Source organism: Sinocyclocheilus grahami, unplaced genomic scaffold (genome assembly GCF_001515645.1).
Source record: "Sinocyclocheilus grahami isolate Dianchi unplaced genomic scaffold, SAMN03320097.WGS_v1.1 scaffold991.1, whole genome shotgun sequence".
NCBI lineage: Eukaryota > Metazoa > Chordata > Actinopteri > Cypriniformes > Cyprinidae > Sinocyclocheilus > Sinocyclocheilus grahami.
In genome coordinates this window covers 720,381-736,491 of record NW_015506170.1, presented here as the reverse complement: position 1 = coordinate 736,491, position 16,111 = coordinate 720,381, and the positions used below count along the sequence as shown (strand labels likewise).

Here is a 16,111-nt window from a genome sequence, read left to right as displayed (position 1 = left end):
CAAGGAGTATTCAATGAAGCCCCTGTGCATTAATGTTTACTTTAACAGTAAATTACCAAATTTTAATTTTTCCAACTTTGAAGCATAGTCTACTGCCACATAAATCTCCATGCGTTCGCCTAAATATGAGCTACGGATAATGATATCTTCTCAAACACAGATTTATCCAGGCCTGGTTCCAGAGTTAAATACTGAAAGTGCTTCAAAAATTAGTGAGTGTGCTCTAGCCTCAATGAACATGTTCACGTATACAGTATTTTTGTCCCATCCATTACTCGTTCGAGTGTGAATCCTGCATAAAATATGTGAATGTCATTCCCGAAACTTTGCAGCGTGTATGTGGCCGAAAAACTAAAGTTTTAAACAAATTCTGAATGGATTATATATAGCCTAGAAAGCACACAATGAGCACTCCTTTTATTGTCACTAAAAAGCTGTCCCTTGTCTTAGTTCATCGCAATCTCATGACGTTTTGTTATACTGTAATGAGAGGATTCGTGAGCGTCCGAAACTTAGAAATGTACAAAAACTCTGGTGTTTTGAGCGGTGAGTGGATTCTAACTTAACTCTGATTGGCAATTGCATTCAAGAAATCAACAGGTAGGTCTGTGATTGGCTACATTGCTAAACGCTGCAAAAAAGCACGATGTAAACAGAAACCTTTTGACGCTCTCCAGAGTGCAAACACAAATATGCACTGGATAGTTTGCCAGATCTGTTTCGCCAATATGAATAGAGATCATTCAACATTCATACAGATGAAAGCATCGAATACCTTACACAAATCCTGCAGGATGTAATGAAAACAGAAGAGAGAAAAGACATGAAGCCAAAGAACAACAGAGTGTAACAAATTCCAGCTGATCAACAGTTTGAGTTACTTATACGGGCACTATGAAACATGTGAAAGAAATGGAGAAACCTTTTAATCTGACACAGACTGACACAGTATGAAGTTTAATCAGAATGAAATCAGACCTCAGACTTTAAAAAGGCATACTCTATACTTTTGTATCATGCTACAGTATGTATAAATCAAATTCTTGTATTTTATAACAGGAAACTTGCTTCATAAATGAGATGCACGTGCTAAAATGAGCAATTTGGGAGAAAAGAAGTTTGTTGTTGTTTAATTCCCACTGAGAATACTCACACAGAGCTGATTATAAGCAGGAGTTTGGAAACACTGTAGAGAGCCAGGCCTTCAGATCCATGGTCTGGGATGTGTCTGGTCTGTGTGGATCCTGCGACAGCACATACATTATAATCAATAACACTGAGAGAGCACTTAAAAAGTACAACAAAACAACATTATTATCCAGAGATAATGCATAAAGTGTCTTTGGCTAATGTCGCACCTGCCACGTGTTTGATGCGATGGATGACACTCTTCTCATCCTCAGGTGTGGTGACGGGGCTGAGCGCCTCATCCAGGTGCTGCTGCCTCATGTGCGTCAGGGGCCGTTTCCTCCGCCTCATTGTAGCTGTGCGTAGCGCTTTGGATTTGGGAGACTGTGTGTGAGGTTCAGATAGCACCAGCTGTACCTTACTCAACTCCAGCTCTACACATAGAGCAAAGAGAGAGAAAGACACATCGCCCTTGACAATGAAAATGGAGCACGTTTTCCTCAGGCAATGAGTCAAATTTTTAACACGACACAGAGGACAGTTAGTGGTAACATGTAGTGATGTTCGTCCTTTGGAATTGATCACTTGATGCTCTCAGAATGGAAATGTTCCTTGCAGCTGCTCTCTTCTTGTTTTAGGGTTTACACCTGCTGATCCACCAAATTTACAAAATAAAAGAAGCAGTTCCAGATCCAGCCAATAACTGAGGAACGCTGCCACTTTACAATGTTTCAGATCCAAATGGTTCATGAAGGTTTTCCATTCCGGTTATCTAATAGTAACATTTGCATGGTGAGAAAAAATTAATTCTGGCAAGAAAAACAAAATTGTGACACTGTTATCCTAGAAATATCCAGAGGCAAACATCAGTTTACACAAATCCAAAAACAGAAAAGTGTTTGACTGCTTGAGGAAACAACCACCTGCTTCGGGGGGAAAAAAACTCTCTCTTCAGACAAAAAATTTTTTTTCTTTCAAAATTCTTTCTTCAGCATGGATATTCAAAATTGCACGCATTAATATCCTTGCAAGCCAAGATGCGTTCATCTGCTGTGAGTCGCTTTTGAATAAATTTCTTCCCAGAGGATGCTAAATTTGTCTCATTAAATCTCACAGAAAGACCAACTTGAGCTGAAGCAACCCTTTACTGCACAAGAGTTCTCACTGAGACTTTCTACAAAACAATTGTGCCAAGAGGAGTGGGGGTGGCCTGAGAGAATGTTTGTGTGTGAGAAACAGGGAGGGGGAGGAGCTAGGGAAGCCAGCTGGCCAATAGAATGCCAAGGAGAAGAGAGAGGAGGGGCCGTGTCAAGATGTAGTAAGCTCTTTGCTTCAGGCTGTACATTTTTCTCACTCATGATCGAAGAGCTGTGAGATTTATATGCTTCTCCTAGGACTGTCATTACACCCCTCCCAATCCCAGGCCAACCTAGATTTCATGTCTCTCCAGAAATGTTGCAAAAACACCATTTATACTGCAGCGATAGCTGCTGTTGTCAGTTTCCTGAAGACCCTGAGGCGCTTAATGCCTGAACAAGACACTTCAGCTTCCACAAATGTTTTCAATTCATTGCGACACCCATGCAAAGCAGAGGGGTTTTTTGTTTCATGAGGTGGGAGTAAGAGATCAAAACAGTGGGAGTTGGAGAAAAATATAGGATGGAGAGATAAAGAATGGTTGAGAGAGAATCACAGAGGCCCCCATTGTGCACAAGTCATTTTATGGTGTTAGTGTTTAGGCACAGCCAAGGACAACGCCTCAGTCTTCCTTCACTCCCTCATACTCGCACTCTCATGGGGTGAACGAACTCTAGTTAACTTCCTGCGCTAGAGGAAGGGGGGACGTTGAGGGGATGCCAAATGGGTGAATCATCTCTCTTTCTGGCCTCTCCTTCAATCCCCTCTCAAGCAAAACATTTGAGGCCGCTACTGAGGCAGACTCATTGTTCAGCTCAGGAGCAAGACACTAAGTAGAAGAATCTCATTGCATTTGTTTTGGAAGCTCTAAGAAAGTCCCTTATTTGAACAACTATGTTGGGTTGTCACTTGATGCCAAATGTCAAGTCTGGGTCAAATTGGTATTTAATTTGAGATAGTAACCAAAATCTAACCAGGTGTGGTCATTGGAGAAGGAGGAGGATGAGTCCTGTTCTTCTCAAGATTTTTCCTCTGCTGGCTTAACGTCATATGGAGTATTTTTTTCCTTGCCACAGTTGCTCTTCGCTTGTTCACTCAGGGTTTGAAGGCCTAATGCATCATTTTCTGTAAAGGTGCTTTGAAACGTAATGGATTGTAAAATGCTCTATACAAATAAAAATCACTTGACCCTCCCCGCGACCACATGGGATGTGATTATTTACAGTCCTGTGGCGAAAATGCTTTTTCTTCACTGATGCCCAACTGGAATGAAGAAGAGTGTTTACAGTTGACATCTTACAGCTTGTGCCTGTCTCATCTGTCCACCCAGGAAAAACAAAAATGAGCAAAGTTTATTATTTTCTGATAAGCTCACACTTGGAGAGAGTCCCAGCATCATTGTTTCCAGCTGATTTTTATTAACAGGCACCGTTATCTGCACACAGCTGCTGGTGTCCACACATCCTGTTTTCTTCTGTTTATGGAGACATGCAGAAGCTCTTCATACCCATCAGACTGTCCTTGTACCCCCCTTACATTTTTAAGCCAAGTTTGAACCATCATCCATTCACATGTTAAAATTTGGTCAGTTCAACTGAGTGCAGATAATTTGGTTCAAATTGAAAATTCATGTTTTCAATTTATTTTATCAGTGGAATTTCAGCAATGAAAATGCATTAAATAAAACAATATAATATAATATAATATAATATAATATAATATAATATAATAATCAATATTTGTCCATCAAATTGCAAAAAATATGCCTGTGAAAAACTGTAAAATAGTGTGCATTATATAAACATTCAATTCTGCTTTTAAAGTGATTATGGGGGGAAATGGGGATAAAATGTAGACAATAAGAGAACTTTTCAGATTATTCTCGCAAGAGAGAGAGAGAGAGAGAGAGAGAGAGAGAAAAAACAGTAATCTGACATGAGTTTCAGGAGAATCTCATATGAACTGAAATGTTTTTCATCAAATTCCTTCAGAACCAAGTTATCTGAGCTATACTATGCATTTAAATTTTTAGCTGTATTATGTTCGAGCAGTAACATAGCCTGATCCATTGCAGAAAATGAAACACTGTTTATTTGAGAGAAAGAACACTGCAGCCTTTGTTCTGCCGTTCTGCAGTGCACTTTCATAGAGATGGCCCAGAGGTTATGACCAACCATAACACATTGACAAAACATCACAAAGGCACTTGTAAAATGATGAAAAAATGTCATCAAGAGCTGGCTGACCCGAAGAAAAAATCTATTCTTTCCCACAGGAAAATAAATGCTGGGAAAAGTCAGGCCAAACATCCAGCCTTAGAGAAGCAGAAAAGCAGTTTAACTCAAACAACACTGGGAGGAGACAACCTCCCAGATTCACATGATTCTCATCATCCTACAACTGATAAAGCCATGCCCAGTGTTGTCCAATGTAGCAATGTTTATATTAAAGACAATGAAATCAAATATAGTGAAAGTAACCATGCTATGGGCTATTATGTGCAAAAAGGGGCTAAAATCACATTACATCGTAACATTACAATCTAAAAACAAAATCAATGCTCTTTAAATCAGAAGTTAAATTCACTAAACTAAAAATGAAAAGAAATAAAAACAAAAGCACAGATTAATTGCATTATATTTTGATTACGCCTTTACAATAGTCCCTTTACAGTTACTGCTATCATAAAATACACTTACCTGTAGGTTTAAAATTCTACACATGGCACATTTATTGTCCAACTACAAATATTTTAGCAAAATGTATATTTTAGTCAGAATTATTGCGCTCCTTTATGGCGCATGTTCCCTGAAGTCTGTGAAGTTTAGCAGAAAATCGCATGCAGAAGGCTCATGCGCTCCTGACAGCAAAATGGAAATATTCTATGACTTTCTAACACATAAAGATGGAGAATATGTGTGTGAAAAGTTGCGTCTCTGTAAGCAGCACATGTATCCGGCAGAGCATCTGACGGGGCAAACCGCTTTAAACTATACGTGCTAACTATATCTGACCAGTTATTTTAAAGCCCTTTATATAAGTAGGACAAATGTTTAGGACAAATTGGATTATGCACTTTCCCCGCAGCAGCTAACTCTGTGTCCTCTGCTATTTTTCAGATGCGCTTGTATCAGACTACTGTATATCGATATAGGTGGTATTGCCTCATATCATATCGTTCATAAAAAATATATTGATATATCATACAAACTCAATATACTGCCCAGCCCTAAATGCCAATATCATACAAACACACAACACAACATTGAATATCAAAAATCACTGATATAAGCAGAACATACAAAAGAATAAAAACAGACTTACGTTATACCAGCTTTGACTTTTCTGTGAGTTTGAAGAATCCGAATTTGATGGTGGAAGAAACAAGAGAAGAACAGAGGAACATTAGAGTGAGTTTTTAAGGGAGTCATTCAAATACATACAAACACTTATATTAGACTATATACATATTATACACGCATCACAGGGTTTAATTCAAAATCTGCAGGTATACCTGTGTGTTGTCCACAGATTCCTATCTATCTATCAATCTATCTAGCTATCTAGCTATCAAAAATGTTTGATCAACACAGGTATAAGTGCACTTCATTTTAGTATATCATAAAACAAAGGATTATGGGAAAGCTCTGTTTGTGTATGGGATTTCATCGGTGCTTGTATCATTACACATTCCTCATACACAAAGCTGTGTATGACCACCACAAGGGGGCAGTATTTACACTAAATTAAACTGTTTTTTTTTTAAAGGGGCCATATGATAAGATTTCAAGTTTTCCTTTCTCTTTGGAGTGTTACAAGCTGATTGTGCATAGATAAGATTCCAGAATTTGCAAAGACTAAAGTCTCAAAACCAAAGAGATATTCTTTATCAAAGTTAAGACTCTGCCACGCCCCCCTAAAACGGCTCGTTCTAACACGCCCCCACATATCTACCTCACTATGTGGAAATATTTGCATAATGCCACCCAAATGTTCACGCAAAGAAAGAAGGCGTGGCTTCAGTAACCGCAGTTAGTGTTGAAGCAGCCATGTCAGGGAGACGCTGTGTGTTACTAGGCAAAAGCACTTTATTTGATACAATAATGTACAGTATTTTAAAAATAATGTGTTTTTTGAACATTAAAGCATGTCAACATATTCTGTTACACCAAATACACAAAATAATGATCTTTAAAAAAGCATCATATGACCCCTTTAAAATGTTGCTAAACGTTTTGTACGTTTAAAAAGAACAGATCTACAACATCACAACTACCTCAAAACAATCTTAGCAGTGATTATGATACAGTTTTATGGTACATACACACAAATAAAAGGCCTAAAAGCAATCTTTGCAAAACTCTCTTTCTCTAACTCCAAACATCAGCAGAATGGAGACAGATGTGTAATGAGAGCATTGGACAGAGCATTGGGACTCTACAGTTCTCTACTGCAGACTCTTCTCACAGGACGGGTCAGGACTCAAGGGCACAAATACTGATTTCTTACTTTAATCAGGTTTAGTCTGTCATACTGGAAAGAAAGTTTATCACGAGTAAGAGGTCAGGTGTGAGATGTTTTACTAATATATATATATATGTTTTTCTGCCTCTGCGACACAAGTAATTTGTCTCTACTGTGGCATTGTTAACTGAAATCTGCTTTGGTGTGATGCTGCCTTGGTACAGTTTGTTGTCAATTACAAGTTAACAACTTTTTTCATAGTGTATCAGACACACTTCAAAACATTTAACTTGGCATTACTAGCTAGCTTCACACAGGGCTTGTTTAGTATCTACTAGGTTAGCACAGACAGGTGAAGCAGAGCATAATGGGATGACTCACAGGCAGGGTGGAGGTACAGTAGAGCAGAAAAGAGTGATGCTTACTTTAGACAGTCTCTTGTGTGACTAGCATGCACGAGAGGAAGAACAGATATCAGAAAACAAACAAAAACAAAACTGTATGAATAAGTGCAGAGAAATAAAAAAAAAACTGTTGGGTGGTAAAGCTTCTCCACATAGCAGAAGAGATGTTCTGTGAATTACTCCTGTACATGAGGTGCTGATGGATATGAAATGATTATGCAACGATTACTGACTTCAAATCGGACCAGAATGTAATGTGCCTCACATTGTGACAGGCATAAAGTATTTCTCAAATGATTTCCTTTTGTAAAACATACTTTTTCATAAAATACATTGTTCTTCTTGAAGAAGAGAACTTAACCTTTTATCTTGCAAATGAAATCCTTCAACAGATGCAATGATATGAAAATGAAAGCAAGAGTTCAAAATCTACTGAGCTGCCTCGCAGTCTACTGTACATCTTTAGAAGCATACAATATGCAAGTACAAATAAAAATATTAAATTAAAGATATTATAATATAATACATATTCATATTAAATATATTACATATAAATGTGCATATATATATATATATATATATATATATATATATATATTTATTTATTAAATGACAAATGCATACAACCAAATTTCAAAACTTAACATTTAAATGAAAAACAAAAAATAAAGCTAAAAACAATTCAACATATTAAAGAACATATTAAAGAACAAAAGGTATAAGAGTATAATAATGATTCTAACAGAACACTAAGCCAAACACCAAAAAAAACATCTACATACAGTATATGTACAACCACACACACATATACATATATATATGTATTTAAAAATTACTAAGATATGGTTATAAAAACTGAAACAGAAGCGAAACAAGTAATAGGAAAGAGGAGAAATAAAAAGCTATACTTGTATATATATATATTGACTCATCTGGGACTGCCACAATGAATATGCTGCTAACATAATATGATGTCTGAAAAAGTTTTTTAGGTAGGCAGCTCACTGGGTTTTGAAGTCAATTTACTGGAAAACTAAAAGTGTAAACATTGTTATCATGTATGAACATGTGGACTATCATCTCTATGAGTAGAAATCATCTGCAATTTTATAATGTGACTCAGAATTGAGTTTAAAAACCTGCACTGATAAGAAATTTGATCCCATAGTAGCAATAAATGTGCAAGACATGCAGTATATGAAAACGGAGAGAGCAGAAGTACTGTAAGTACAGTCACACATGTTTACCTTGGAGTTCTTCCCTGCGGGGCGGGTGGTGTGAAGCGACTGACTGTAGGTGCGCTGGACGGCCTGTTCCGGGGTGGAGGGGGATTTATCGGAAGAATGATCGGAGCTCTTTTCCACCATGTTCTCTCCCTCTGGACTCTGGGGCGTTGGGGAGCGCGAGCGTTTACGCAGGACAGGTGAGCAGGCCGGCGAGCTGCGGTTCGAGTTACTGGCAGTGCTACAGAAACAAGACAAATATCCAGTAAAAAACAGATTCTACACATCAAAAGGAATACAAATGTTTGTTGGACGATGGCCGGACAGTTAGCACACGACTTCCAGACACACTGATCTGTGGTGCTCATGTGGGAGATGGTTCAAGTTTTCTTTAAACCAGCAAAAGGCTTAATAAACATACTAATAATAAGTCATGAACTCATTTTAAAAACAACAGAAGTCAACCACCAAACACACATTTTCCCTGCAGGCCACTCATTGGCCTTTCACCTCTGCCCTGTCAGCTTCTAGGAATGTATTCAGACAGACATCTCACAACTCTGACCAAAAACACAGCAGTGGGGGTCACACCAAAACCCGCTGCAGTTCTGCTGGGAATTTCCACATCACTGACATCATCATATTATCTTTAGAAGAAATTATGAATGTAAATTCAAAAGGTGATCAGAGAAACAAGATTGGTCAAAACACAGGAACTAAACATCTGATGATCTTTCTAAAGCACAAAACTGAGAATGTAAAAAAATGAAATTAAACAGCGAGCAATAAGAGACCTTTCTCCTTTCTCATATTTTTCTCCTGAGACAAATATAATATCCAACAAGTTCTCAATGTGGGCTTAGATTTTTCAATCAATTCAATCTGCAATCAAAAATCTCAATATGAACTCAAATATATCTCTCTAAATTTTCCAGTACCAAATGAACCGAGTTATACTTTTGTATTGCCTCATTTTATTTCTCCAAAGAGCTTTCAGGAGAAACATCTCAGGCAAAGTTGTTTCTTAAAATAAAGCATAACTGAGAACTCCATTAATTCTTCTAGGCTAATGAAGAGTAACCTCTAGACATTAAAGTCGTCTTCTGGGAAGAACCATCAGAATGATACTCACTGGCTGACCTCAAACTCACAGAATCTCTCAATCAGACTATTTGCTTACAAAGGTCAAGATCATGTTAATAATACAGAAAATGAAAAGCTTTTTTTTCAATCAGAAGGGGAAGCACTTCACCTATCTCGGTCTCAATCTCTCTATGCAGCAATCCTCCATCTTCCTGCTGTCAGCCCTTTATCTGTCCTTCAGAAAGGGCACCAATCTTAATTATTAATGTTCGGTACCTGAGCTAAGAGCTGCCCGTCTGGAAAAACAAACACAGTGTGACAAAAGAGAGATAAAGAGAGAGAGAGAGAGAGAGAGAGAGAGAGAGAGAGAGAAAATACAGCAACTCATAAAACACCTCACAATCTCTCTGGGTTCATATCAACCTAATGCACTTGTGCATTCAGGCAGCCGTTCCCTCCCAGAACACACATCCACGTGTTGTACAAGGTTCTGGCGGCGAATAAATCATTGCAGATGAAATCACTTCACAGAAACAGTGGCATCAAATTACCGGTGCATAGATCTACATCTGTCATGCTGTCAAGAATCTGTTAGATCAGCTGCTTAAATGTTTTCTTGTACATCATCGGATTTCATATACAAAGTGAGGATGGGAAGCTCAGTTCTGGTAAATTAACTGCTAAGCTGATTTTAAATTCTGTAATATTTTGTCTAAATAAGTATTCTAAATACTAAAATCAATCATTTTAAATGCCATTAGTGAATTTAGGTATCACAACTTTTATAATGTACAGTATGAAAACTGATCTAAAATGTAAAAACATAAAAACAACCATGCAGATTTAAATATTCAATACTGACTGATAAATCACTGATATATAAAAAAATATAATGCACCCCTACATACCGCCATGTTACTCACCAGGATTATTATAGTTAACTAAAAAATAAAACCATAAAAAAACATTCATTACCTGAAATAAAAGAAATGTTAACTATAATAATAAATAATATATATATATATATATATATATATATATATATATAAACATATTTTAGCTAGTTGGCAAGGCGACATTTCTAATTTTCCTTCAGTTTAACTAAACTAAAATAATGTTATAGACATTTAAATAATTATATATACATTTAAAATTTTTAAAATGACAAAAACACCACACAATTGCTAAAATTTTACTAAAATTAAAATGAAAATCTTCATCCCAATTACAGTGCATTACAAGGAATATCATAATTTTATAATTGTCTGGACATTGAATATTCTTTTGTACTCTTCTTCATCTTTTCTTATTTTATTATTTTGTATGAAGTATTCCTCTTACAAATCTGAGCTATGTGTGTACCCTTTTTTTGATGGTTTCTTGTTATATTTGTGCTATAATCACAATTCAATAAACATAATTATAAAAAAATACAAATATGTAAATAAAAACTCAAATTCAAAATATTAACGTGTCTCAATGATACTAAAATAAAACTGCTACCCACTAGTTGTGCACTACATAGTACATATATTGTGCAAAGTGTGTGAATTATTTAAAAAAAATGTCTACAGTACATACCGCACAGATTCCAATAAGCAGTTAGCTCGTAATCCATTCAAAACATGTCTTCTATAAAAGCTTTGTTCATCATGTCCAGCACCTGATGCTAGTGATAAAAGGTCTTTATCAAACATCCAATAGAAAAAAGCAGTTTTTGTGGGTGGCCGTATGGTTCTCCTCACCTCTCACCTGTCATAGCGGCGCTCATAAGGGACCTAATGACAGGCCACAGAGGTGTATTCACATGTGTATGTGTGAATGCAGTTTTCACATTTGTGCTTAAATGTTGAGACCAAAAAACCAACACGCATGGTCTAAGACATTTTCTCAAACCACCAGTCAGAAGATACGGCTCTCTCACACTAGCCTACATCACAGAGAGCAAAAAGCAGTGATAAACATCTTTCTCACACTCGTTGAAGTGGGGAAAACACTCCTGTGTGATGCTAAAAAAAAAAATGCTTGCAACATGCAGAAAATGTGATGCATTGCATTAGTATTAGATGATGCATTAGTATATCAGATACTAATTCTAAAAACATCCAATTCTAAGAAGAACTGCTTAGATGGGTTTAAAGATGCTGGTAACATCAAATAAATTACTCAATTAAATATTGCAAGGTGGCAAAAGCATCTGTGATAACTAAAATACTGGAAATTGTCGCTAATGGACATGTCAAGTGCGACTTCCCATCATGCAAATGCAAAAACAATGACTTCCCTTCATGATTTTCATGCAAAAATCACACATAGACAAACCTGGTGGCCATGAGGGGCTACATGAAAGCGTTGGGCTCTGCTTCATTCATTCAGTGCGGCTGCAGTGTGGGGATGGAGTGATGTGACGAGAGAGGAGGAAAAGAGGAGGCGGAGCATATCATCTCTGAGTCCAGCATCCCTGTTTTTTCTAGCAAGCTTTCTCGTTTTCTCGCTTTTCCGCATGGCCGTTTCCTCTGCTGTCCTGTTAGTCGCTCGCTATCGTTCTGTCAGGGTCAGCGGGGACAGGAGGATGGTGAGCTGGCGTGAAAAACGGCTCCTGTGTGGCGCAGTGTGGCGGCTGGGGTTGATTTAATATTCATGGCTTTCTTGAATGAAGCCACTCACGTCAGCAGCCTGAACAACAAGCCAGTCTCTGGCTCTCTACCCCTCCCCCTGTCCAATCACACCACTCCCCTTCTCTCACTCTTACTCGCTCGCTGACTCTGTCCGCTCCTGTGATGCATATGCCAGCAAATCCTGCACGCATACATTTTGGACTGTATAACTTGTATTGTAACCAATATTACTATTGCATATTGCATATGTGTGAATGATGCCTCAAATCTTCAGTGTTGTTGAAGAGCAATGTGCTATTATTTTTCTTAACAATGAGACTTGTTTTATTCAAAAATATGAATTCCTGTGATAACAAAGCTGAATTATCAGCATCATTACTCCAGTCTTCATTGTCACATGATCCTTCAGAAATCATTTTAATACGCTGATTTGGTGTTCAGTTATTAGGGGCCAAGAACCGAAGGTGCGATGGCAACTATTGTATCCGTTGGTGTTCTTCTTCTTCTCTGGGAGTCTATGGCAGCCCATAGAACCACTTGTGGGAAAGTTATGAAATTTGGCACGCAAATAGAGGACAGTCTCAACATTAACCATAGCAAGTTTGGAGTCTTGAACTCAAAACCTCTAGCACCACTAACTAGTTCAAATTTGCATATATGTTTATGCTAATAACATTTGAACTGTAGAGTTTAGAAGCAAAATTAGTTTTTCCTCAGATTCCTTGGCTCATGCAAAGTTGAATGCACACCAAAATGTAAAATTCAACAGGTCAAGATTTTTCGCAATTTTTAATAGTTTAAAAACTACTTTTTCAAACGCGTCCTAGACGGTTTGTCTGATTTTCACCAAAACTGGCTCAGATCATCTTCAGATCACGCTGGCTAGAAGCTATGGAATTCAAGTAGATTAGTCAAATCGTTCTTGAATAATGTGCGAATGAATTTGAGGCTTTATCTGCACAGCACTTTAGCGTATTGAGACCAAACTTGGTGTGTGTTATAAGAACCATGACCTGAGGCTACACGGACAGTTTGGAGGAGATATAAAAAATTGCTATTTTTGCTTATGACTTCTGAATGGTTTGGGGAAAAAATGGTTTCTTAAGATTCAGTGCAGCATGCTGAGTTCAACCATATCCAACAATTTCCCATGTCAGTCATTTTGGGCATTGCCCATTTTTAATTTTGTCATAAAATACTATATTTTATAAATGCATTGGCATATCATTACAAAACTCAGTATGTGTCTTTGGCACCATGCCCTGGCTGATGGTACTCCAAAGGTTTTGGGGCAGCACCACCTTGTGGTTATAATGAAGTTATAATGAAATTTTAAAAAATGCTAATAACTTTTGAGTATATTGGCCTGTAATGAAACTGGTCTCAATATATTCCTTGGGTCATACCGAGAACATAGATACCAATTTTGCCATAGTCGGCCGAACCTACTTTAAAGACTACTTTTTTGAACTCCTCCTAGACCGTTTGTCTGATTTTCACCAAATTCGAGTCAGATCATCTTCAGACTGCTGACAAAAAGTTATGGATTTCATGTCCATAGACAAAACTGTTTTGGTATAGTGCTGCAACAAATTTAAGGCATGATGCCAAAATGACTCTAAATGGCTAAATGGCTGTATCTCTGCAAAGTTTTGACATATTGACACCAAACTGGCCCTTGTCCCAAATGGAACACTTCATGTGCACTTACGGTCTTACGGACTAACAATGGCCGCCGGATGCACATCTCCGTTATGTCCATAAGACCGTAGAGTGTCCTATTTGTCATTTTAGCATTCAGAAGGGTCCTCGTGAGTGCCCCCTTTGCGGCCGTTATGCTCCCTCAATCTGCACTTCTGCCGAGCCCACACTGGGGCGAGCTCCGCAGCAGACTTCTACCCGACAGTCAAAGCGGTATTACGTCATGAAATTGCGGACTCAGAGGAAGACCACGAGGGTTTAGGGTGTAATTTGGGACAGGGCCACTGTGTGTGCCATTGCCAACTCACACTGACCATGCCACATCAATTTAACAACGGTGCCACCTATTGGTTAAAAGTGATAAACCAGTATTACTAGTGATTATATATATGATTTTTCAGCCATTTTGATTAAATCATCCTCAAATGGCTTTAATCACTCATTGTTGCAGTTGGTCTGATTCTCCATGCCATGCTTAGCTCCTCATTTAGCTTCTGTTGTGCTTGACCTCTTAATTGCTGCTTGCAGCTGTATTTTTCAATTATAACTGGTGCTCAATTATTAATAATGGTTCTGACTATTATACATGCTGAAAACTGTTTTTTTTCTTCTATTATTATTTTTGTTGTTTTGTGGAAACCATGATACATTTTTTCAGGATTCTTTGAGATATATAAACATCATTAATTTGAAATAAAAATCTTTTGCAAAATTTTAAGCAGCACAAACGGTTTTCAACATTGATAATAATAAATGTTTCTTCAGCAAAAATGATTTGTGTTTTCGGTAGGATTTCTGTAGGATCATGTGACACTAAAGACTGGAGTAATGATGCTGAAAATTCAGCTTTGCATCACAGGAATAAATTACATTTCAAAATACAGTAGGGCCTATATTAAAATAGAAAGCAGTTCTTTTAAATTACAATAATATTTCTCAATATTACTATTTATTTTTTTACTGTATTTTTGTTCAAATAAATGCAGCCTTGGTGAGACATTAAAACATAAAAAAAATCTTAATTATTCTAAAAATGTGATTGGAAGTATACGTATATTAGACCAGAGTCAGATCAAAATCAGAACAGATTAGGTATGATTAGAGGAGAGTCTAATCAGATCAAAAAGGTCTGTTTAAACTGTCATCTGTTCAGTTTAGGGTCTAAAAAAAATTGCATCAGATCATGATTCAATTATATTACTCAAATCAGCTCAATGTCAGATGAGATCAAAATTAAATCAGATCAGAATCAGATCAGTTGTATACAACTATAGTACATTAAATTAGGGTCTTATCACAGAGATCAAATTTGGGTCACATCAGATTGTAATCATAATTCAAGAATAATCAGATGATTCACTATCACAACATCACAGAAACATAGAGACAGGAATAAGACAATAAAAATAACAAAAGATCAAATCAAACCATGAATGTGTGAATCAAATCAAACTAGTCTGATCTACACTGAATCAGAGAGAGAGAGAGAGAGAAAGAGAGAGAGACAGCGCATTTCTGCTTAAAATAGGCCTGTAATCTGCTCAATGCTTTTTAACTGCAGCACTGAGTCTGAGTCTGTGCTACTACAACAAATCACCCCATAGAATTAAACACAAACATAACTGGAACAAACAGCCCATCTTTACTATAATAAAAGTTTTAGAACAAACAGTAGCCCATGTATACTGTGAAAAGCATGCAACATTTTGTATGCATAGAATACCCAGCTCACCTACTACTGTACAATTGCCAACATGTACGGTATACATCAGATCACACTGCTTGGAATGGCGTATCCCACAATGCAATGCACTTGACCTCTATTTTCCATGAGACAACTGAACCATAAGGAATCAATCATAATAAAAATATCTTTCTTGTCTTATTATTTGCAAAAAGGCATCTTTTAAGGTGCTGTATGTAATTTTTTGACTGTACTAAAGCATAAAAATACCTTAACGTGTTTGCAGATATTTAGAAAACATGCCAAGTTCACATATTCACTTTTCCGAAAAACAATACTACAGACAGTTATTCTACTTTGAAATGTGCAATCCATGTCAGAATGTCTGTTTTTGTTTTTGTTTTTATGATTCCGCCCACTGCCAGTTTACCCAATTGGGTTCTGACATCCCCGGTTGCCAATTGGTGGAAAACACAGCGTATTTCAGCCATGGAAGCTTGGCTTCAGAGATCACAGATTCTACTCGACCTAAAAAGCCTCGGCAACCATTTAAAAAGTCATTACATTACATTGTAAAGCTTGTCACCTTCCATTGTCAATTGTGCTCATTCCTGTTGTGTGTCCTTAATCTGGCAACCCACTTGAACCTCGAGTCTGAGGAAGAGGGGG

At 37.3% G+C, this 16,111-nt stretch overlaps 2 protein-coding genes across 2 annotated transcripts in view; both read right to left on the bottom strand.

The window, feature by feature from the left end:
* Positions 1–16,111, bottom strand: part of LOC107565268 (GRAM domain-containing protein 1B-like) — a 34,724-nt gene that overhangs the window by 16,288 nt on the left and 2,325 nt on the right. Inside the window, exons 2-4 of the mRNA XM_016250488.1 lie at positions 8,381–8,597; positions 7,155–7,175; positions 5,590–5,610 (exon numbers count right to left, since the gene is read on the bottom strand). Of these exons, the coding sequence (XP_016105974.1) occupies positions 5,590–5,610; positions 7,155–7,175; positions 8,381–8,597 (259 nt within the window). The remainder of the gene's footprint in view (positions 1–5,589; positions 5,611–7,154; positions 7,176–8,380; positions 8,598–16,111) is intronic.
* On the bottom strand, positions 9–1,559 carry LOC107565267 (GRAM domain-containing protein 1B-like). Its single transcript, XM_016250487.1, has 3 exons — positions 1,359–1,559; positions 1,154–1,244; positions 9–787 (listed from the first exon to the last, which is right to left on the bottom strand). The coding sequence occupies exons 1-3, from the start codon at positions 1,477–1,479 to the stop codon at positions 751–753; spliced, it is 249 nt and encodes an 82-aa protein (XP_016105973.1). The 5' UTR covers positions 1,480–1,559; the 3' UTR covers positions 9–750.

Bases quoted from the DNA above. Each gene is read 5' to 3' on its own strand.
- LOC107565267 (XM_016250487.1), bottom strand. From the start codon at position 1,479: ATGAGGCGGAGGAAACGGCCCCTGACGCACATGAGGCAGCAGCACCTG. The intron at 1,245-1,358 runs GTGCGACATTAG...GTGCTGTCGCAG, and splicing joins TCGCATCAAACACGTGGCAG to GATCCACACAGACCAGACAC. The intron at 788-1,153 runs GTGAGTATTCTC...TACATCCTGCAG, and splicing joins CTGCTTATAATCAGCTCTGT to GATTTGTGTAAGGTATTCGA.